This window comes from Protopterus annectens, chromosome 6.part0, assembly GCF_019279795.1.
Source record: "Protopterus annectens isolate FY-2018-M chromosome 6.part0, PAN1.0, whole genome shotgun sequence".
NCBI lineage: Eukaryota > Metazoa > Chordata > Ceratodontiformes > Protopteridae > Protopterus > Protopterus annectens.
This window is the reverse complement of record NC_056737.1, coordinates 1,924,166,856-1,924,191,385: the sequence shown is the minus strand read 5'-3', so window position 1 is coordinate 1,924,191,385 and position 24,530 is coordinate 1,924,166,856. Positions and strand designations below refer to the sequence as shown.

General features: G+C 39.4%; 1 protein-coding gene across 1 annotated transcript in view; it reads left to right on the top strand.

Moving 5' to 3' along the window:
* Positions 1-24,530, top strand: part of LOC122804987 (unconventional myosin-X-like) — a 2,302,513-nt gene that overhangs the window by 473,102 nt on the left and 1,804,881 nt on the right. Inside the window, exons 13-14 of the mRNA XM_044075233.1 lie at positions 8,787-8,869; positions 8,963-9,071. Of these exons, the coding sequence (XP_043931168.1) occupies positions 8,787-8,869; positions 8,963-9,071 (192 nt within the window). The remainder of the gene's footprint in view (positions 1-8,786; positions 8,870-8,962; positions 9,072-24,530) is intronic.

Genomic DNA, 24,530 nt, shown 5'->3' with positions numbered 1-24,530 from the left:
GGTTTAGATCCCTGGAGCATGTGGCTCTGAGGGATTGGGATTTCTTTAAGTGTAATATGTCCAACAGCTCTGGGTTTGACATGGCCTTGTATGTTAAGCAGAGATCGCCTCGGAGTAGACGATATGTGACAGAGTGTATCTGGAGTTTTGTAAGGCAGTCCGCATAGGACATCTGCTTTAGGCCTGCAATTCTTTTAGTGAGGTATTTCTGTGGCCTTTGCAGTTGTTGCAGTTGTTGCAGATGTCTTGAGAGGTACATACCAAATGGGGCGTTGTATTCTATAATGGGTCTAATGAGGGATGAGTACAATGGGACAATGATCTACTTTTTTCTGGATGAAAAGCCCTTAGTGATGAGGTGTGCCACATAGAAGGATTTCCTGACTGTTGTGGCGATGTGGTTATCGAAGGTGAGACCACTGTCCACCTGTGTCCCTAAGTCGCTTATCAAACTTTCGGTGTTTAGTGTACTGCCACCTATGTGGTAATTCACGAGTACATGTTTTTTCCCAAAGGGGATAACTATACATTTCTTGGCATTGAGCTTGAGCTCATGGCTCTGGCACCACCTATCTGTTTCTGTAAGGCCCTTTTGTAGAGTATCAACATAATTTGGGGATTCAGTAATGGCTCCCAGTTTACAGTCATCTGCGAACTTTGTTAGCCAGAGTCCCGTAGTGTTGGCCTGTACTTATGTCTTTGCCATCTTTAGGTGTTACATCCACCACCGCTTTCTTCTAGGATGTTGGTGCTTTTCCTCCTTTTAAAATACTGTTAAAACTTTCCAAATCTTTATCACTTTCCTCCCTTCTAGCTTCTAAACTTCCACAGGAATATCCTCTAATCCTGGGGACTTTCCTGTAGATTGGTTATACATCACCAGTTTTATCTCATCTCCTCCTATCCTGTTAATGATTGCACCTCATCTGTCTCTAACTTTGGCATATGTAATTCTTCCATAAAAATTTCCATTTGTACTTTTTCTTGATTTCCACATCGCTCTGCTTTATACAGATGATCTTAAAATTGCCAAAATACTTCTAATACTTGTACTGGGCATCTGGCTATTTTCCTTGTTATATGTCCCCAAGCTTGGCAATAACCCTTTCTACTTGTTGCCTGAATCATTGTGCTAAAAGTTTTTGTGCTCCTGAATTGCTAAAGGTTGTTTAACAGCAATCTTTATAAAAATCATGCATATTATTGTGGTAGCCCCTTATTTTCTCTCTAGCACTCTGCAGTTGTGCCTCTTCCTGTTCTGTTTGCACTCCCCCTAGTCTGCAATAATTAAACCTTTGTCAGTCCCTGTGAATGATTCTTACCGCTTCTTAACAATCTCTCTCCTTTTCTTTTATTTCAGCCCTATTATATTTTCAGAAGAAATTCCTACCTTCCCCAATAACTCCTGAAAAATTTCTACTACACATTCCTTAAACTCTTCTCTTTTAAACAGATAGGTGGGGGGAAGCATCAGTGTCTTATTTTTATTTCATTGTCCTGCTTTTTTATTTCAGTTATCGGTGCATGAACTGAAAGTTATTGGATACGTATCAAAATTTCCAATAAAATGTGCATGTTCCTGTGAAATATAATTTCTATCTAGCCTGACCCACTTTTTGTGCCTTGGCAAATATGAAAATTCTCTTCAGACTCCTATTACTGAATTGATATTTTCCATACCAAGTAGTTTCATAAATTTCTTCAAAAATCTACCCCTTTTGTTACATTTTCCCTTCTAGGTCTCCCAGATGCATCCTCGCTGTTGCAAAGTAATATTACCTGCTGAAAGTTGATTTTTCATAGCATTTTGTTAAGCTCCTTTGTAACAGATTTAGGTGGAATATAAATACATGCCATTGTAATCCTCCTTCCTTAACAGTGGCCCCTATTGCAACTCCTGTCACAATGACTAAGCACTCCCATTTTCCTTTGCTCCAGATATTCCACTGAATAACCATCCTAAAATCCTTTATCAAATTTCCATGCTCCTTTCTTTCCAAATATGTCAACAGTAGCATAGCTATGTGCACTCTGCATTTTGTATTTGTATACATGTGTGAGACTATTCAAATTTGAAGATAATGTGGAAAGTGATGTCATTATGATAAGTTATTATTTCCACATGTTATGTATAACAACTCTAGTTTCATCTTTTGTGTTGCATGCATATACTGTTTGGCAGATTGATCTTTTATACAGTTTTTTTGTATCCATTTAAATCTGTCACATCTTGCAAGACTTTTTGTTTTAATAAAAACCCTCCAAAAAACAAACACCCCTAGAACCTATTGACTTAATACTAACACACAAAACTATGTACATTTTCAAATATTGAAATTTAACTCTCCTAATAGGAACCATTTTTCCATATTGGCAGCCACACTCACAGGTTTGAATTAACCTATAGTGAATTATCCACGTTAAGATGCATGGTGCAACCTGTGTTTCTAATTCCACTAGGTGCTCTCTGTTTGTGTTTTTTTTTTTATTCCTCTCCCAGATGTAGAAAACAACCTGAATGCTTTTGGAAAACGTGATGATCTAGCCATTGAAAGAAAGTAGTATTCTGTTTTTGTTGCCTCTTATCAGATTGTTTCTATAGAAACATGAAAACATGATACACAGTTGCCTTTTACTACAGACATATATTGCACAGTGAACATTTATTTTCTAGAGGAAAACTTTTCATTTATATTCAGTGTTCTTTCATTTATTTGCTTCTCCTTAAACCTTCTTCTTAGATCAAGACAAGAGCCTTAATTCAGTCATTCCCATATGCAAATGTAAAAAATAAGTAAATAAAAGGCACATCAGTTTTTTTCTCTTTTTATGATGCATTGTGTAAATTTCTTAAAACTGAACAAGAAGAGAGACGATGGGAACAATGGGGCACTTGTTTACTTAGTATGCCTATTGCACACAAGTAAGTGAAAAAGTTTGACTTTATAGCATGCAATATATGTCGTAATATAAAAATACTGCTAAGAACAAAATTTTGTTTTGCTTACACTTAACCCCTTCCCTTCCTCTTCTCCTCTTCCAAACATTCATGACATGAAGTAGAACATGTGCTTTGGTGTCCCATTCAAGTTTAACAAAGTCAGAAAGGTCCAATATTTCCAGGTTTTCTTGTTCCATCATATTTCACAAATGTAATTAATGCTTTGTAATTGCACACTTATCAATTTCTGAGTTACTGGTTTTCTTCCTGTCCAGTGTACTGCTGGTGGTTCTAGTCAACTCTTGTCCTTTTTTCTGTCTTTAAAGCATTTTCCTTTGGAACATTCGAAAAGGTTTCATTGGCATAGCCTCTCTGAGTTTTATCATCAGAAGAATAAGGAGAATCCCCTTCTATGGATTGCTTACTTTTTGTTGGACAAACTTGTATTTCATCCTTAGCATGCTCTGTATCAAAAATTGATTTTGACTCTCCAGACAAAAAGTTCTAAAAATAGCAGATTGAATCTCACACCAGTTTCTCAATGTTCCCTGATTGCTTGAATAAATGTATTCCTCTTTTGCCTGGTGTAAAATAAGCAGTCATTTTCCACAAACACTCTGCTGTCTCCCACTTTTTGTACTTTGTCCTCCTGTCATATTTTTGTCAGAATCTGTTTTTTCTGCTGGTGGGATTGCATCTTTACTATTTAAGGTCAGGGTTGCTTTCTTGTGGCCAGGTTTGGAGAACACAATTTGCCCTTTCAATTATCAGCTGCTGTGGAATACTAGTCCAGTGCTTATTTGTGCCTTCATAAAATACAATTCTGTTCCTTCCAGTTTCTCTGGTACAGCAGAAAATATTATGTTTTCCCTATGTGCTTTGTCCTTCTACCATTTTTGAAACATCATCTCAACAGTCTTATACTCGGCCATCCTCTTCATTTCGACCTCTGACGTTTGCAGTTTTATCAGCTCATCTGAATATCTGTTTAAAGCTTCTTCCAGTTTTTTCACATTTTTATTTGAGTTGATATATTCCTTCAGTGTTTAATTTATTTTAATCAGCTCTGAGCACATTTGACTTATTTTTTTCCTTCTAGAGTACTGGAATGTCATGTCTTGCATCAAAGCTTGAGCTTGAACTGCTTTTTGCTGAACTGCAGGATTCTTCCCAACCAGTGTTTCCTCTCTACCTTTTGTGATTGCTTTTCTTTCAGGTTCTCTGAATTTATTTTGCTGGCATCCAGGCAGTGAGTGCACTTTACTACCCAGTTACTGAAATTTACACAAAAAGACAGATTTACTGGCTCTTCTTTCTGAGTTTCTGTTTTCACACAGAGTGCTGAAATTAGCTGTTTCTCAGTGTGCAACCATCTTAGAAGACCACATCACCTTAAATGTTGATCTCTAGAATGATCTTTTAATAATTAAGTAATGGCATGCAATGACATATGTTTGCTTCCAAGTAATAGTTTTTGCCAGCATTTAGACTGAAGTAATTTGGTGCTGAGCATCTCAGTGCATTGCTCCTGGACAGGAACTTTGTAAAGATGTTCTATCACTTTATCTACAGCTGTGATGACAAGCTTTCATCCCTTGAGTTATCGCCTCTCCTAATTAAGAACTATCACTTATTTGCTACATATTTTAGACTTGTATGGTAAAATATGGTGGCTTTGACAAGCTGTTCTGTGGCTTAAGCAAAGTGCTAAAATGCCCACAATTTGGCATAGACTGCTACAAAGGCAGTTACACTTTTGCCAAAGTACAGCAACCTCAGAGTTAACTATATTAGGAGATGCAAGGGGCAACACCTCACAACCACTACACCAGAGTGTGGGACCTTAGTCCTCTAGCAGAAAGTCAGATATACTGAGTATTTTCTTGTTCTTTTATTTATTATTAAATATATTTAAACCTTGCATTCTGGCTGATCTGTGTAGAAAGATTTAAGTTTTAAGAGTACTTGCATATTTATTTGGTGACACTGTGTGGGCCACTCCTAATAGCCTTGGTCTTGGTCAAACTACCATTTGTATTAATAGTACCCAGTGATATTGGTCACCCTTTGTTAAGGGCTTTAAAGTGGCTGATGGAGTGACTGGTGGCAGTGGTAACTACTAATAGTCTGGGCAGAAGGGAGGAATAGCTAGTAAACCTGTTCCAGCTATTCCAGGTGTGTGTGTGAGTGTGTGTGTCAGCTACTTGAGCAAGGACATGAGGCACTGGATGGACAGAGAGGGTACTGGAGGTCTTGGCTTGGTCACTCAGCTGAGATCTCATCTCGATAGCTGTGCCAGTGGGGAGTCTTATTAGAGATCTGGAGGAAGATGGAGAAACCAGCCCCCAGACTGTTTGTGGTCTCTGTGTGCTCTTAAGGAAAATTGCACTTGATGCAGAGAGCTATGTCTGGAAATACTGTGTGCGTACCTGTTTTCCTCCCAGTGAGTGTCCGCCCACAGCTGTCAAGTGGTGAGGATTGATTACTGGTCCAGTGGTGGGTTGTCACAAGCTGTGGTCTACGTTTCTGACTAAATGTAATTCATAGAATTTAGCTGTTTGTCCTGACATTGGACTGGAGTTAATTACCATATTAAGATAATGAGGGGATTTTGTGCTGTGAGCTTCATTCACTGCAGCTTGCTGACATCACTATGTGGAATACGACAAGGCAATATGTGGTAGCCAATCTGCCTGCACAATAGGGGGTCTTCATTGTCGATAGGGATTTTTCTTTCATTGAAGGTGTTTGTTTTTCTTTGTGCTGGTATGCTGCTCATCACTGTCTGCTGATTAACATACTGTCAAGGAAGGGAGTTTGCTGCACTGCCAAGTGCAGCATTGTTCTGCTGCTGCTGTGGCATGGCTATTGTACCACCAGGACCTGACTGTACTGCAGTGCTGCTGGTTTGGTGAATGGCATACAAGTAAGCATGTATTTATTTGCATATATGGGAATGGTTACTGGGACACTACACTAACACAGTTGAATGAGGATCATGTAAAGGAGTCTTTCATTATCTTGCACTACACTAACACAGTTGAACAGGATCATGTGAAGGAGTCTTTCATTATCTTGCTCCACCATGTACTACATTTTAGGCACCAGGAAGAGCTTTGTACAGCATTTTGTGGTTCACGTAGCCCTGCTCAAGAGTGCATCAGGTATATGAACACAGTCCAAAGACTTCATGATAGATAATGAAACTCATGGTGAGGCCAGTTTGTTCTTGTATATTAGATAAGCTCTAAGGCATACTTATTTAACAGCTCAAACCCCACTCTGGGTACCGCAGCTTTCCCTTTAGTGTATAGCTTGGTCACTCTTAAATCATTAAAGAAATGTCCTAGAATCCTCTTTATGGCTAGTGGTAATCATTTTGCTGCCATGAAAAAGTTAATCTTTCCATAAGGTCTTACATTTCTGATATGTAATTATGTACCAGCTTTCAGTTGACATATTTTTATTGGTACTGTACTTTACAAAAGTTACTTATTCCCACCTTCCAGTTTCCTTCTTATTTTCCCTTTTGAGAAATCGTGGTATAACATGCTGTACTCTTAAGATTGTGGACACAACCATCATGCAAAGTTAACATCGAATCAAAGCAGTGATGTGCCACTAAAGTCAAACACTAAAATTGAAGGAAGTGTTTTTGTGGGAGGGAGCCCCTCTGCAGTCTTACACCCCCTTTCTTTTTTCCTTGTACCCCCTTTTGTAAGTACATTAACTCCATTGTAACATAATTACTGAGAAAAGGCAAACATCACAAAGGAGCAGAGCTGTTCCTACATTCCATCCCACAGTACATCACTACTTACTCCCCATCCATTCCATCCCACGGCACAACCCAATAGATTCAAATTATACTTGAAGTTCTTTAAAGCAGAAGTTCACACCAGCTCCTTGCTACCTCACCTCTGACTCTCTAAACCCATGCAAAACATAAACAGTAAACATTGTCTTTGCTGACAGCATAAAAAATACACATTCGGCATTTCTGCATTTGATGTTGGTGTTTTGATATTACCACTATTGGCAGCACTGCATCACACAATGTGACATATTGCCAGTCTGCTTTGGGACTCTTGGTATTGTCAGACGTGGAGATAAAATGAAATTACCCTCAAACCTTGTCCATATTGCACTCCATTAATCAGGATCCTTTTTTCAGGAAGGGTCATGATTTGCCACTTTCACACCTGCCTCTCAAGCTACCAGTTCACTGTAATGCAGACAGGCATCATACTGATTATGTTTAGTCAGAAGTCTGCTGTTTCCATTTACTTACACAGATATTTATTTTTTCTAGGTGTTTCTTGACCCTGTACCTGCTGGCCGCCAGAGCTCCCTTGGTTAGACTCTGCCACCAGAGCTCCCTTAGTTAGACTCTGCTCGCTCATTCTCCTATATTAAGGATGTACTCTGTATCATACATGGGTGAGAGGCATTTTGAGGGACCATCATAAAGGCAGCTATGAAGGCTTACCAGCATCCTAGCACTGAGGGCATTTCTGTAGTGGTAACTGCACCACCTGTTGGTAATCTGAGCACCTGCTTCACCACTGGAACCATGTGTACCCCTGTGCCTCATGCACATGCGATCTTTTGCATGCAGCAGGAAAGGCTGCCATCACTGGCTTGGGTGGCTATGCCCTGTTTCTTTCCTGCACAGTTTCCGGCAACACACAAAGCCCTTCTTTGCACCTGGAGCCACATTTGTGTTCCCTGTGATGGGTACGCCAATCCTACCTGCCTAACTGAACCCAGAACTATGCCACCAGCACATGTCTTGTACAGATATTTTGCATAATACTTTTTGAAGCTTAACACTGACTGATTTCTGCAAATACTTTTGCACAGGATGAGATTCCCTAGGTTATAGAAAAGGTGACTGATGACCTGGGGAAAATGAGACCTGTCATCCTATCCGAGAGAAGATAGGTAAGGGGAAATGCTCTGCCCAGTTCACTGAAAATGCAAGTTAGTACTATAAAAGAAGATTGCTAATCAGCTTATCCCTCTGTCTATCCCTTTTATATACTGCAGCCAGAAACCAAAGCTGGATTCTGTTTAAAGTTCATCAGTAAACCCTACCTGTGAAGTATAAGAGAGGAACTGGGCAACCCCCATTATAATATTAACTTGGTTAGTATGGAGAATGTAGAGTAAGTGGACTTTTGGAGAGGAGGAGGTGTAGTAAAATACACATTTGGTTTACCAGTAGATGGTTTTCTTTATTTCATGTGTTTGGCCCTAATGACAGGATGTCTCCTAATTTGGAAAAGATTGGAGCTTATTGGCAGTTTAGCACACTCACTGTGGTATTATATGGGTATGCAGAGAGTAGGAGCAGGAGGGTTAGTGCTTGGATAACAATTTTATACTGATGAACATTTTATGATTGTGTACAGGCTTTCCCAGGAACTGAGTTGAAAAGACCTGAAATAAGACAAAGCATCTACTCGTACACAGAAAAGTGGTGGTGGTGGAAGAGGAACCAGGGTATATGAAAGGAAAGACATTCTGAATGCTTTAAGATAGAATACCTCTCCACTCTAGCATCAAATTAGAAACTGAAGTTGTACCTCTCTCACCCCTATTCCTATCTGTTTTTCCTTTCTTTTCTGTTTAAGGTTGTTTGCACATGACCACAGATAACCTGAAGAACTGGATAACTAGTATTTGCATGACTTGATTAGTAAATGATGAAGTAGAATTGTATATACACAAGTGTTGGATTTGCAAAAGAATGGCTGCATGATAGCCAAAATGGAGTCATTAAATTTAAACATAGAAGTATACAAAATCAGAGGGGACTTAAAAATTCTTTGTTTTCCTTAAGGTTTTATATAATGTGAAAGGATTTTTGGAGAAGAACAGAGACACATTCCGTGATGATATCCTAAATATGTTGAAAGACAGCAGGTAAGGGCAAAGGGAGGGTTCTGTTTCATTACAAACCTTTTCATTAAATATGTATTTATGCATTTACTTTCTGTTCTGTCCTCTACTTTATAGGCTAGATTTCATCTATGACTTGTTTGAGAATGTGTTGAGTCGAAGCAGTGAAGAAACACAAAAGATGGGTACACAACGCCGGAAGGCCACTGTCAGTTCTCAGTTTAGGGTAAATACAATTGTATTCATAGTCTGGAAGCTGTATGCTTATTGCTGGTTTACACTGGGATAGAATGAAGACCACAGATGACTGAATCAGAATATATGAAAAGATAAGTCATGAAATCACTGTTTCTTGACTTCCACATTTCATGGATGTCTCGATTTCAGGCAAAGGTGACATGGATTTCCGATTATGTTTAGTAAGTGTTTCATTTGCTTTCCAGTATTACTTCCTGTGATGAGGAATCCCAGTAGGATGCAATACCTGAAACCAAACAAGATTCACAAGTCTGTTGCAATTTTCCATTCATTTTCCAGAATTTAGTACACAGTTCAGATGATATTAAAGTAATTCTGGAGTAAAACACAAGGTTTTATATCTGGCTAGCACTTGTGAACTTGGCAGTCTTTTTCTTCTAGAAGACTGTTTCCTGATGCCCTTCATGTTACCTTTAATTATTGACATAGGTTAGCAAATCATACCGTGTGATTACTTTATTTTCAGTCTTGCAGTTGTCAGATATGACCTACAAAACAAACTAGAACATGTCGGCTCTATAATGTTATAACATGGTGCGTGGTAATTTAGGAAATTAGTTTCCTAGACCTTTATCATATTTTTCAAATGTTTGCATGATACTTTATCTTTGAAATTATGCATGACAGTATTTATATTATACAAGTGTGTATATCTATATATGGCCTCTATATTCAGGCCTTCAGACTCCTTCCTCACTCTTCAGAACCTTTCATTCCCCAACTTGGCTGCCTTTAATAGTTAAGTTGGTTGATGGGCTGAGGTGAGTGGTTTGATTCAGTGGTTAAGAATTCTGCATCACAATGTTTTGCTTTCGGTTCTGATCTGCATTTACTGTCTGCAAGTTCTCCCAAGTCAGCTTGGGTTTTTTAAGTACTCCTATTTCCTTCCACCTCTTATAGGAATGCTACTTGACTGGCAACTCTGAAGTCTCAAATACATATTTCATTCAACTTTGTGGCTTGGTCAGTGGATGAGATCTCCCTGATAACTATCTCGTTTATGTAATTAACATGCAAATCAAGCACATTCTCAGGTGGTTCAGATTTTTTACCTTATATTACACCCTACTGCTTGTCCTGCCTCTACTCCCAGAATGCGGTTATGTCAATACAGCGATACTGATGGTGACAGCATTTTACGTTGGTGTGGACAATATTTTTAAGGCAGAGCTAGACCACCAAATCGCTAATGTCACCTCTGACCCATGCTCAAGTCCCCATTCCTCATCCCCCTGGGTTAGGGAAGTTGACAGAATGAGTTGTTCATTCCTACCCCCCCAAGGATGCCTAAATGGTATTTGAATATAACTGTCTTAGTGTGCAGTATAACTGCACAAGCGGTCATTAACACTTATTTTATAAATCATTATAAATGTGACCAGTGGTGTCCTGCAGGCTTCAATGTTGGGACCCCTTCTGTTTGGCATTTACTTTTCTGATCACAAACCAAGACTGGCTAATCACATTTGCAGATAACTGTAAACTGGGAGTCATTGTCAAGTCACCCTGTGATACCCAATCCCTGCAGTACAAACTTAGACTTGGAAATCTCTACTGTACTAAACACTGGCTTAAATTAAATGGAAAAAAGTGCAGTATTGTCTTATTTGGTGGACTACACCTCCCCACACCATATAACATAGGCAATGTCCTACTTGAAAATAACTTTGGAAGTTGGGTTGATAAGTCCCACTCCTTTAATCATCATGTAATGGGAGTAGTCAGAAAGTATTCCTACTTAATGCAGCTGATTTCCAAGGGAATATTGTCCAGATCTAAAGAGGTAATTGTCTCCTTCTGTTCAGCCTCAAGTAGACCAATTTTTTAATACAGTGCCCCCTTTGGAATGTACCTTATTAGCCATATCAACCAACTAGAAAGACCCCTGAGTTTCCTAAGAAGACAACTGGCCTAAAAGTCCCTAAACTGTCTGAAAAGACTGGAAGCACCATCCCTGTGTTCAGTATTTTACAGACTCCTGAGGGGAGTTCATTGCCTTGCCATGCCTTCCAAGCAATTAAGAACTCAATGGCTTTGTATCTCCACAAATTAGCTTGTCCCACAAGTGCACAAACAATGGCTCTCTATCTTCACCAACAAATAAGTAGAATCTTGGGAGAGAAGTTCAATGCACAGTTCTTTTCCCCACCTCTAGAATAGACTCCCACTGCAAATTAACCAGTGTGATACATTATCTGTCTTCAAATGGGGATTGCAGTTTTGGATGAGGATTCATAAATTCACCTCCAGGTTGACTGGGCCTGGTCTCTCTCAAGATCCGATGTCCAGTTTGAGGATGGGTACTGGTAAGTGTAGATGGTTGTAAGACTCTGTTGTGTTGTATTTCATATGATTCTATGATTGCACTGAATATTTCTTCATGTACACAGAAGACCATGTATGTTTCCAACAAATACAGCATTGTAGGTGATAAAGATGATACACAAGTGTGCTGAATGCTACCAGGCATAAGGAAAGTTGCTAGTGGAGTACTACAGAGGGTAACCCTGTGCTTGTGATTTTCATTGTGTTTGAGACAGGTACCCCTTTCCCATTACACCTGCAGTAATTGCTGCCTACCTGTGCAAACACCTCCATGCTAGAATTCGAAAACACCTAGATTTTTGTTGCATACTTGGGAGCCATACAGATTCTCTCATTGTTTCTTTATGTACTGTTGTTTGCATTTTCATTTCCCTATCTTTTCTAATCTGTTCTGATTCCTGTAGTTAATGTGAATTATTTTATATGTCCCACTAATTCCCTTTTTTTCCTGCAGCTTCTGCTCTAGACTTAATTATAAACTCAGCCAGGGCTGGTCTTTCATTTCACACTTCCCTATCCATTTTTTCGATGCCTATATTCTGTTATCAATCTCTGGGAAAGGAGGGCAGTCTCCAAGCCATAGTTGAAAGTTCTGCATGGCTTCGATCCCACCTTTGACCTTTTCCTCCCTAGATATTTGCTCCCAGTATATCGATTCCTTTGCTAATTTTCACCGATAAATCCCAGCTCTGTCTTGCCTATTTTCTGTGCCCTTGCCTACTTTCATCATTATTGGTTAAAATCCCTTTTCTCTTTCCTGTGTTGGCTTAGTTCTCAAAATATTTTCTACTGCTTTTATATATAATCTGTGTGGTTGTTACTGTTAAGTGCGAGCGTCCAAAATCCTGCTCTCCTTATTTCATGAACATCTCCCCAACCCCATTTCAACATCATGTCTTTCCACTTTGATTTGTAGTCTTCAGTTTGTGCTATGTATATGAGCCTTAAGTTCAACTGTGATGCTGTAAATTGTCCTTTCAAATCTGGTAATCCTTAGTTCTCTGGGGAGAAACAAAATAATGTCCACTTTTCCATGGGCTGAGACTGAAATGTATCCGGTGGGAATCAGTGCTGTACCCTAGTTAACAAATTCAAATAAATCCCACTTAACACTTCCCCTCTTTCCCTCCCAAATAAATTCCTTCATTTCTTTAATTATGATCCATAGCTTCTCTTCTGGTTGATAAAGATATGCCTAACCTGTGTTCAGTACCTTACTATCCATCATCAAGATGATCTGACATCTTGTATTTTCGTATCATTTGTTTAGTCTTTTCCCACATATCCTTAGCTACTGTAATAGAACCCTTTTTAATGCTACACCTAAATATTTAATCTTATGTCCCCATAAATATGAATACTGCTCAACCAGTTTGTGTCTGGGTATGTAGTTTATTGCTATAGCCTTTTTATTTGTCCTGAAAAGACTTGAAACTGTCTTATAATGTTCCATAGCACCAAATTATCTTTCTGGATTTTTCAAGAACAAAATATCTTTAAATAAAGCTAACTTTTCCTGATTGCCATACCATTTCTACCTTTGAATTTTGCTTCTGTGTGGATCATCATTGTTTATTAATGTTTTCAAATGTTTATCTCCATACATAAAACCACATTAATGTATATCTCAGTTTTACAAGACCTTTGCATTTTCTTAGCTAGTATGGATGTAAACACTTAATCATGGTTTAAAATTGAAATGGGTCTGTGTGAAGCTGTGTTTGAATGGTTTTGCCCTTTTTGGCGTAATGCTCACCACAACTTTCTTCCAAGATAATGGGTACTGTCCACCCCCCAACACACACCTTTTAAAATACTGTTAAAACCTTCAAGATCTTTATCATATTCTATGCTCCCAATTTTAAAACTTCCCCAGGAATATCATCTGTCCTGGAGACTTCATTGCTGATTATATATCACCGATTTTATATCACCGATTTTAATATAATCTTTTTCTCTCTTGGCTGTTAATTGTTGAGTCTTCTCTTCCTCTAAATTTGGTATAATTAAATGTCCTCCTATACATCTGTTGCAGTATTCTTTACATGAGAGAGTTACCTGCTCTAGTGACCCAATGTGGGCCAGTATACTGAAGTCTTTTGCTACCGTAAGATGCATGATACATCTGATGGTAGGCTATCAGACGAACTGAAACAAAGCAAAAATAGATTTTCAGAACCTTCACCCTCTTATCATAGAGCAAACACACAAATCTATGAACATTTTCAAAAAAATGAAGTCTGCCTCTCCAGGTAGGAAAAATTGCTCTAAAACAGTTGTACCCCATCTCCTACTCAAAAATTCACGTTACCCATGCTAAAGCACACATTACAGCCTGTGTTCTCATTTAGACTGACTGCTCATTTCTTTTTCTGTTCACAGATGTGAAAGGCAGTTTGCATTCTTTCAGTAAAAGTTAACAGAACCCTAAGGAAGAAAAAAGACTGGCTACCTTTAAATAAACAACTCTGTGCATTGTCGTATTAAATTTGTTAAAGCAGCAAGGCTGCTGGGGAGGGAAATATTTATATAATGTATTCACTTCCCATTGTTCCACTTCTCATTGTTTCAAACTTCATTTATTTTGCACTGAACTGCTTGCCAATATACCTTTAAATGTTAATTACACTTTACCTTGGTCATTTCTGTCAGTGCAGAGTGTTCAGAGGTGTCATGATCAATTGCATGGAACTGCAACATGGCTCATCTCAAAATAAAAGCAGTTAGCAGTGAGAGAAAAAAATGAGTAACTTTGGAGGTGTATGAAAGAAACCAAAAGAATCTTTATAAATTTCACCTAGAACACACTGTGTTCATACTTCTCATGGCTAATTGTTTATATGTTTAGACTGTCTCCCAGTGAGAGCATTCACTAATAAAAAATAGCTAATGACTTTGCAAATACAAGAAAAATAATTTTCCACAGATTCTCGTTTTCAAACGTATTTGCTTAAAAATAGTTTCTCTGTAGCGTAAACCGAGGATGTTAATCTTTAGCATCCATCATTCTTGAAAGTTTTTGGTGCTTATCCCATGGTTTGTGTTGGATTCCGAGCAACTGTTGGTGCTCCAGTATTTGCCACACATTTTTAGTTTCCTTTATTTTCTTTGACCATATTCACATTCTTGTTATATTTTTTTCTGCTTGGCCTATTTCTGTTGGTTTCACATTTAGTTCAGTTTCTGTTTAGTGGTTATTATGGAGGGCAAAGATATTAAAGTGTAAATGTGGCCATAAGATCTCTACCCAAAGCTTAGGCGGATCTACTTCACGATGTCTAAATCCGACAATATCGAAGCTGATATTGTCGGCACCACAACATCGAAAGCACAGAACATTGTGCAGGTAAACAGAAATCTCCATAGGGGGAGATTTCCGTTTACCTCAATATAGTGCGGTCTCAGATTTGGAATATTTAAGTAGGGGGGTGTGGGGGGTGCAGAGGGGCTTGCCCCCTGCCTACGCTAGTTATTTATTTTTGTTTGTTTTTTTTTTTTTTAACGTTATTCAATGTTTTACTGCATCGATCACTAGAGGTCGACCTTTAGTAATTCAATGTAGTAAAATTTCGATAACATGATATAGACGCAGCTAGGCACACATTGTGCATGTTTTGTCTGGAGGAAGAACATTTTAAGGATGGTGTAATATTTGTGAATGTTTTATTGTAGCTACTGTTAAGACAAAAAGGAAACTCATTATAGCCAGTATTACTGGTTCCTAGGGAAGCCTTGGATTTTGAGCTCTCTTGATATAGATGGTCATGCTTAGGCATGAAAAGGGTTGTGATGTGGAATCCATGCCATCAGCTTTGAGGTCAGTGATTTGGGCCAACAAACATAAACAAACTGAAGGAGAAGGTAAAACACAAGGTACTTAAGAGAAGGCATGGTATAGACAATCCTGACAGGAAGGTGATAAGGAAACAGATGTTTACTTTCCCAGTCCCAGTAACAGTCAGGATCATCACATGTTTTCAGAACTCCATCAGGAGTATCTAAAGTATCAGTGTCTGTTTTATCTCAAGCTAAGTTAATCTGAACTGTAAGTTTTCCTTCATTTTCAGATGCTGAGGGTTCACTAGGTTTGTTTTCTTTTGGAACTTCTCCATTTCCATTCAAGCTTCATTGTAGCTTCTCATTGGAGAATAATTCTTGGAAGATGTTCCAGACCTTCTTGCAGGTACAGCAGATGGCATCTTAAGGCTCACTGACCATTGGTGCTTTCTGCACTGACTACTTCTATAGGTCTTCTTCCTTGGCCTTACTCACCTGGTCCCATACATGCACTGATTTCAGGACAAGTATTAGCCACAAGCTCTTGTATTGACTTTAGCAGTGGGGTCAGTCTTGGCTTGGGGTGTCTAACTCATTACTGTCTGTATCAGTTCAGCCATCAATGTCAACATCGTTGGTGTTGAGGCTTATTTTGTCCTTGGGGTTTAGAAGCCCTCCTGTTGGCCCCATTAACATGCCCGATACATCTGGACCTGGCACTGGAGATCATTGGGGCATCTTCTGGGCTTTGGGATGAGTGCTGTTTTTGTCAGGATCAAAGTCTGGTATAGTCTAGGTCCTGATATTTGGTGTCAAGGTTTGCTTAGGGGCAGTGGCACAGTCTTGACTTTGGCTATGATGGGTTCAGCCTCGGTTAGTCTGTATCAGGTCTAGACCCATCTTGATGGTGATAGCACTCACTCCAGTGTATTTGCAGCCCTTGCTAGCTATGTTGACTATGGCCTATGTAGTAGATGCTCATTTAGCTGTAGCTCCACCTTTCCAACATCATCTGTACCAAGACAGTGGGGTTGGCGAGCTTATATGGAATGGCTCTGGTGAGTTTGGAGCAGTGCAGTTTTCCTGTCCCTGTTTGGACAGGTCATCTCAATGGCCAGGCAGGAATCACCAGTGTAAGAGGCAAGGCTTCGACTCTCCCAGGAGTCCCGCACATCAGACAGCAACAAGAATGAAAATATTGATTCCCCCATCCCTTGTCAGAGCTCCCTAAATTTTGGGAGATGAAAATTAATAAAATAAAGATTTTTGTAGTGTATGGGATGGGTGTGTGTGTCAGTGCTATTTTTGCTGTCTTAGCCAGGTTAGTTTTTCAGCTATTTCATCTATTTTGGATTTGGTTGGGTTTTTATATTGTTTTAAACAGCAATTGTGTTTTCCACCCTTGTCACAAGGTTAAATGTCATGGTTGGGTATGAAGAATTTAAAACATGCAATTTTATCAACAGCAGTTTACTCATGCAAGGTAATGCGTTATTATATGAAATACTTGTTTTCATTTAGTGTTATTAATACAATTGATTATCAGATGATTTGATTGTAGTATATTTAATTGTCTGAGGTTTATGGGAATGTTAGAAGACTTTATGAAGACGTGTATCTTGGTCTTGTTTAATTAGATAACATTTGAATCTATGCTTTTGAATGTTGTAGGTTTTTTTTTTTTTAACTATCTAGAGATCAGGGGAGATCCTCTAACTATAAATACTGGAGTTGCTGGAGAAAGATTCTTGAGCCAGACTCTATAGTTGTGATGGCAGCACTTAAAATGGCTCCAGCACTGCAGATCACAGCTGCCCGTCCCCAGAGAAAGACTCAAAAGCAATAGAGTGGTACAAGAAGTTGCTTTTGCATCCTCTGTCTACCCTGAGGGTGGTAAACTAGGGAGATGAGCTTTGAAATTAAATGATCATTGAAAGGTCTTCTAGATGGGAGGTTGAAATGCCAGTCTCAGATAAAGACAGTGGCATCCATTACAAATCTCAGCATGCATCTTGTAATTCTGTGGATGATGCAGCAAAAGCAGTGGGCCCTTGCATAGTAGCCCCCTGGCTCTGTCTTACAGGTTTTGCTGAGGATACTAAGGTGGTAATAAATGTCTAGCCTGAAGAAAAAGATAAAGGAAGACAAAACCATCTTAGTTATTGGTGTAAGATTCTAGAACCACCATTACCTGTTCTCTAGAATTCAGCCTAGCACACATCAGCTTTGGTTCTGACATGGCCAACTGCAGCAAAATAACAGAGGTTTTTATAGAAATTACCACCACCATGACACATTTTAGAACAGTCAACAACCATGGATGCACTAAGAACTGGCCATAGAAGCGGTACCATAGCCACCCTGCAGTGAAAAGCAGGCTTGCTCCTGAAAGTTTTCCTGCTAACCCATTCTGGAGGTTTTCATGGGTCATTTGCCCCTTGATTAGTCTATGTGAATGACCATAACATAGGATAGGTGAGTCAGGATGATTATTTCCAGAAGCTACACAGCTCCTTTTCTCATGCTACCACAACTCCAGTCTCTGCCCCCAGTCGATGCCCCCACCCAATCAGAAAGCTGTCGCAAGAAAAGAAGTGCTGAGACTTTTACAAAAAGACATTCCACCAGATCCAAAAGGGTGCAGATTTCAGTCCAGGTCCACTTTTGTGGCCAAGAAAGCAAAGTTCCTGAAGCCCATTTTCAACTTAAGTGGCCTCAAACAGCCAATTCATCCCTAAGGAATCCTTACGAGTGGTCAAATTTCAAGTCTGTCTCTTTTTGTCTGTCAGGAGACTGGATGTGATTGTTGGACCCACAGGATTCTAGCCTTTGTGTAAAAATAACAAATGTGTCCAGGAAATTTCTCAGCTTTTTGGTGAGAGCTAGTTACTACCAACTGTAGATGTTTCCATTTTGATTTGACTTCTTTCTGCTCTCTAAATGCATCTTTGTAGTTGTGGTGAACCAGAGGCTGCAAGGAATTGACATGCTTCCTTTCATGGATGACAGTCTAGCTGTGCTAAAAAAGAACAACTTGGAATTTGAGATATCTGTTCTGTGTCTTCATCATAATTCACAAAGACCAGAATGCTGCTAAGTCCAAGATTTAGCCCAATAGACAAATTAATTGAGTGAACAGTGGGCACATGGCCTGCAAAGCTTTTCTTCTCACAGGCAGGATCCTCTCAAGTATCAATTTTTTCTATCAGTCAGGTTCAGTTGGTGCCTTATGGCCCTGGGGCTTATGACAGAGACTATTTTATGGTTCCCCCATGCTCTTTTCCAGTGAGAGTGCTGCCATCAACTTCGAGAGTCCTATGTTGCCAGTTGTTAGACCCAGTAAACCAGTAGGTAAGAATTTGTTGTGTAAGCGATAGCTGTGTTGGTAGCTGTACACCAAACCTCACTCTAGGCAGTTCCTTCCAAGTCCCCACCCTAGTGGTAGCTATCCATTCCCTAGGGCCTAGGATGGTGAAGGTGTTATGAAGGGCAGAACAATCCAAAGTACATGTCCCAAGCAGAGGACAACCTTCACATCAAAATCCTAGAGAAGATGGCATTTCTCTTGACTCTGCAGGCTTTTCAGAACTCCCTTTCTCAAAATGCTAACACCATTGACACTAACATGGTTGCTGTTTGGTCCATCAACAGGCAGGAAGGAACTCACTCCTGCCACCATTGTTAGGAGGAGACAACATTTGGAAATGTGCCAAGTCTGTGAACCATTTTCTGATAGCCAAGTAAATTCTAGAAGGAAGCCTTTTGCTTAGTGGAAAGACTCAATGTTTACTGATGCCTCTCAAATGGTCCCTCAGTCTCAGAGGTGTGTAGAATTTTTTTGGTCCTGGAAAAAGTCTTGCTATGATCTTTTCACATCCCTAACCAGCTCAAAATGCACAAATTTCTCTTCCATTCTTCCCCAGCATGGAGCTCCAGAGAGATGTACTCATACAGAAGTGATACCCAGGACTCTTCTATTCCTTTGTCATTTTTCTTTTTATTCTAAAGTCTGTTCAAAAACCAAGCCAATCAGTGGTAAGCCCACCTTATGGGAGAAGCCGATGCATTTCAAGCCTTTCAGAGCTCTCCTAATGGACACATCAGGCAAGCTTCATGTAGATGATCTTGCTCTCCAATCCACAGCATGGTTCTCGACTTCCAGTATTGACCAGAGATGTACATACCCTGAAAGGGTGGCCCAGATCGTGACTTACACTCAACACTTGAAAAATATAAGAGTAAAATAGATGTTAGTAAGTATGGGCTGCTGCTAATTGTTTGGACCCTGTTACCACACCATGCCTGCTGTTCTAAAGTATTTCTTTAGGCCTATGAAGGTGAGTGTATTTTGCCACAAAGTTCAATCAGTAAGTAATTTTTTTGCAACCTTCCTCACTGTGAGCCTGCAAAGCTTTCATTAAGGGTGCCTTCTTTGCATGCCCCCAGAGAAGGCTCCAGTTACTCCTTGGGATCTGTATGTTGTTCTGGAGAAGTTATCATACTGTCTAAATCAGTGCCAAAGGCAAACCTAAAATGTTTGTCGTGAAAGTCCTTTCTTCTTTTTGGTGGCTCATGCCACCAAAGAATTTCTTGAATTGCAAGTCCTCTGCACTTTTCTTTTATGTTTAGTTTTCCATAAGGATAGTGTTCCTACATGCCCAACCCGTCCTTAATAATGAAGGCATTTTTGAGTCCATCCTCAGTCAGAAGCTCAATCTACCCTTTTGTTAACTGAGTACTCCAACAGAGGAGAATATTCGATGCATTGTCAGAAAGCTTCATGTAGACAAATGATCTAGCAGAAAAGATTCAGTCTTTCTTCTGAAGCAGGAAACTGGATTCAGAAGTCTCTAAAATCACCCTGTCCAGGTTGGCTGCCCAGTGCAAAACCCCTTGCCTTCTTTGCAAACATTTCATTCAGTTAATGTAGTAGTATCCTTTTGGGCCTTCAAGTATGATTGTATGGATATCTCTGCAGTAAATATATGTATTACAACAAATACTTTTGAAAAACACTACAAGCTGTGTGTGATTCATAGGCCTTGTGCTAATTCAGGGGTGTGTTCTCATGAGGTACTACACGGGTGAGTGACCTTGAAGCTTTATCCTGATATTTGAGAATGATTCTCTTCATTTTAGACACACAGCCTTTATCCTTGCCATATTGCTAATCTCAGAGTGGAGGAAGAGCATGGGTAGGATATCTGCAGAGTTCATGATTACTATGCTCCACCTTGGTGCAGTCTTCCAGAAAGGTGGGGAGGATGTGGTTTAGCAAAGTGCTATAGGTAAGCAAGAAGGATCATTAGCCTGGGAATGTTTCCAGTGCCAAGCTGCTTAAGTCCTGTTGGCTTTAGCTCTTGAAAGTGAGTATGTACCTGCCTATCAGTTTTTATGGTATATGATTAAGTTTTGTTTTATGTAATTAATCTCTGGGAATGTATTTGCATAGGGAATACGTAATATGTTGCTCCCATCCAGGAGGGCTTTTTTGTTAACTGTACTGTATTAAGAGAATTTGTTTTACCCTTGCACATTGCTTGGTCCTTCTTCAGCTAAAACCTTAGGGTTGTTGCTTGACTTTGTGGAGAGTGCTGTGCTTGGTTGTTTACTTTTCACAAATGATAAAATAATTCTCAACAAATTTAAGTTCCTTTATTGCCACCTTATTGTGACATAAGAAATCCTGCTTACATATTTTCTATGTTATACATACAGTGACAGCCTTAGATTATGTTTACATTCCCTTTCATTAATGAGAGAAGGGTAAAAGTCAGAAACTCTCCAACAGCTTGCCATGTCTAAGAACTGTGTACCAAACTGGTCTGCTAAAGAAAAATTTATTTAAGAAATAAAATGCAAGAGGTAGGCAAGTGTACTAACAAATTAATGTAAAAATGTTGTAATTGCTACCCGCCCAGCATGGTTGCTTGATACTTTAACAGTGGCAGTGTCGTAAATAGCAGTCAGTCCATGTCAGTGATTAATTTGCTGAGCATATTCTGCAGGACTGCTTGTCCATCTGTTAGATGAATTTGTCTTTAGAGAGAAGATTAAGAACAACTTTGATCAGATTTTTCTGTTCCCATACAAGGCAGTTCAAATCTAGCATTTTGCACTTTCTGTACATTGCTCCTATAATTTCTTCAGCAGTCCTTCCTGCCTTGTACGAAGACCGTGTCAACCTGGGCTGTGATTAAATCTCAAACTCCCATGGCTGATGTGATATTAATGAACTTGACAGAGGATCAGTGATAGAGTTCATTTTAGGTGATAACAGATTTTCTAGGACAGCAATAACACCTAAAGCTAAATTTCAGGTATTATTTCCTAGTTTGTTTACTGAAGAATGCCTTGCATTAAGGGAATGTAACGTATATGTGGAAATAACTGGTCACAACCAGTTCTTTTGTGAAAGTGATGCAGATTTGGGTACTTATATTTATGCTGCTGTTTCTTGGGCAAAAATATCTACAGTCACTGGTGGAAATTATTTTAGTGGTAGGCAGAATTCCCAAGTTAGCAGCTGAAACTGTTCAACTTGAGCAGGCAACAGGCTCACTTAGTGTTCATCTGCTTGTCTATTCTTTTTAAATGGATAAGTGAGCTAGTCCTTCTCTGAACCTTTTCATCCACACTTCTAACCTGTTTGCAAGCTGTTTATCCAGTAGAACCCAGGCATTCAGATGGGGAACATCCCTGCCTCAATCTTGTCCGACATTTCCCAAGTGTAAATGGTAGAACTGCTGCTCATAATATTTGTTGATACAATTCCTCGTGTATCACCATTCTGAAATAATCCAGTATCTCGTATGCATCACCATTTTGATATCCTTCAATGCCTGGATGACCGCACACTTTTCTTACAACTAAGTAAATTCCCACTGTTCAAAAGTCATTACAGTCCACCTTCAGCAACGTGTAGTCATGGCTGTTACTAAAAAAACAAAAGAAGAGTATGCTGTTCTACGTAGGACTATCAGACAGCAAAGATATTTTAATTATACCACACAAAGACCAAGCACCATTTGGAGTAATTTCTAGTTCTAAGTTTTTGTGTCTTAACCCCAAAAAAATGAGTTTGCCCTCCATACAAAGAAAAGCTGTCACTGTAAATGTAATCTCTACTTCATGTATTGTGCACTAAAATTTCTCATCCCACAAGACAAAGATCGTCACTGCCGCAGCCTATCTTCAATTCAGCACTGCTGTATTTGCTCATCTGTATTCACCAGCCTCTCTAACTGCTCTTAAAACTGAAGCAGACTTTACACAAAACTGTTCTGTGCATCCAGTAATCTTATTACATCTCACTTAAATCAGTTAAAATATGACAAGTCTTTTACTTGGCTCACTATTACCCACTACATTTTTCTCCAGCCTAGCACATCCTTTCCTACAATCTTTCTTTTTCTTGTACACCCCTAACCATCCACTAACAAACTCAAACCAACACCTTGGCAGCCTCCTCACTCTCACAATAAACATGGAGACTTTCAGTTTTGCCATACCATTTCTGAATTATAGACTAATTACCCATCTAAATAAAAAGTACTGTAAACCAGTTTATATTTCAATCCTAGCTAAACATCTCTTCTCAAATTGGAAATGCATTGATATGTAAACCGTACTGTAAGGTAGTCACTTACAGTTGATTGGATCCCAAAAATAAATACAACTACCTTATAAGAGTGTTACAGTATGTTGTGCTCCTCTCTCAAAACATCCTCTGCATTTCTGACCGTGACTGTATTCCTTGACAGTAGTGGTCTACCTATGCAACAAATATCTTCTAAACTGTATCCGCTACACTAAATAAAATTTCTGTTGTACACTGGAGTATTTCTCCCCAGACATTAGATTTCCACCCATGGAATCATCCTGGTATACAAAAAGCAAACAGACATTTGGGACTTTTTAGCCACAGTCTAGCTCGCAAAGTTAACAGTGGATTGGAGCTTCCAGTATTTGAAGAGGAGACAACAGTTTTGACTCTGCTTCATTCAGCTGTCTCATTTTAGAACTGTGGATTAAGGGTATGAAGTAGTAATGAGCTTGTAGTAGTCCTGAACCCCACAATCTCCATTTGCTATCGACTCGTATGCTACTCATGCACCAGACAATATGCTCCGTTTATGCTCTTGAAAAGTGTGCATGCCTAGTGGGTTTACTTGGTTAACAGCTAAGTAAAGATGATAATTATAGTAAAAAAAAAAAAAAAAAAAAAAAAAACTGCCATGGAGAGAGCTAGTAACCAGGGGCCAGGACTGAACCCCAGACATTGAAGGTCTGAGGCATAGAGCTTACCACTAATCTACACTGTTGCCCAGTGCTACTTTGATAATCTTGCTGCATGCAACCTTGCACTTCACAATCCCAATGGCAATGAACATCTTGTGGTGCAAACAGGGGAACTTCCCGTGATTTGGCTTACTATTTGCTGCCTCCATGTAGTAAAACATATTTAACCCTATAGACACAGTCTTTACTGTCCCTTCAGCAAGCCCCAGTGGTTCATGAAATTGGGCTAACAGCTTCTGGCCTGGTGAAGTTGCTAGTAGATTGTCAGGTCAGTACTCCGTACTTCCCGATTGTCAATACTCCACATTTCTTATTAGATTGAGCTGCTATGCATGTACTGTGTGTGCTGCACCTGTTTACATATGTAAGTTTTAAAGTACTGTAGGAGCTGAGAACACCACTGAAAGATAAATGCCCGTGGTCTTTAGCTCTAAAACAGTAGCATTACTTGAAAAGGAAGTGCCCTTTCATTGTAAACATGGTAATTACAAGACGCAGCTGACAGATATCATAACTTATGACCACTTTTGGAGTGTGAATGTATGAGTGTTCACATGTCTGCACCTATGTCTAGTTGCAGGTGGGGTGCTGTCATTGTTTTTCAGGTAATTTTGTTAAATCCTGAATCCCATCTTAAAGGTTCATATGTCTCCACCTAAGGAACAAGAAAGGCAATTTTTTAATGTGAAGATGTTTGTTTCAGGTTCAGATCAGAATGCAGTACAACTGACGCTATGTTTGCAGTGAGATAGATAGTTGAGATGAAGCTAGAGTTGAGAGTCCAACTGGGCATTCTTGGACTTGGAGAAAGCATATGACACAATTCCAAGAAAGCTGATTTGGGCAGTCCTGCGGTGGTTCAAAATCCCAGAAACATTGTAGAATTAGTGCAAGGTATGTTCAAAGGCCCAATGACTTAAGTGCAAATAGTGTTCGGTCTCAGAGGGGTTCCCAGTGGGAGTCTGTGTGCTTCAGGGTTCAGCTCTGAGCCCACTGCTGTTCATACTGGTGATGGACTAAAAAG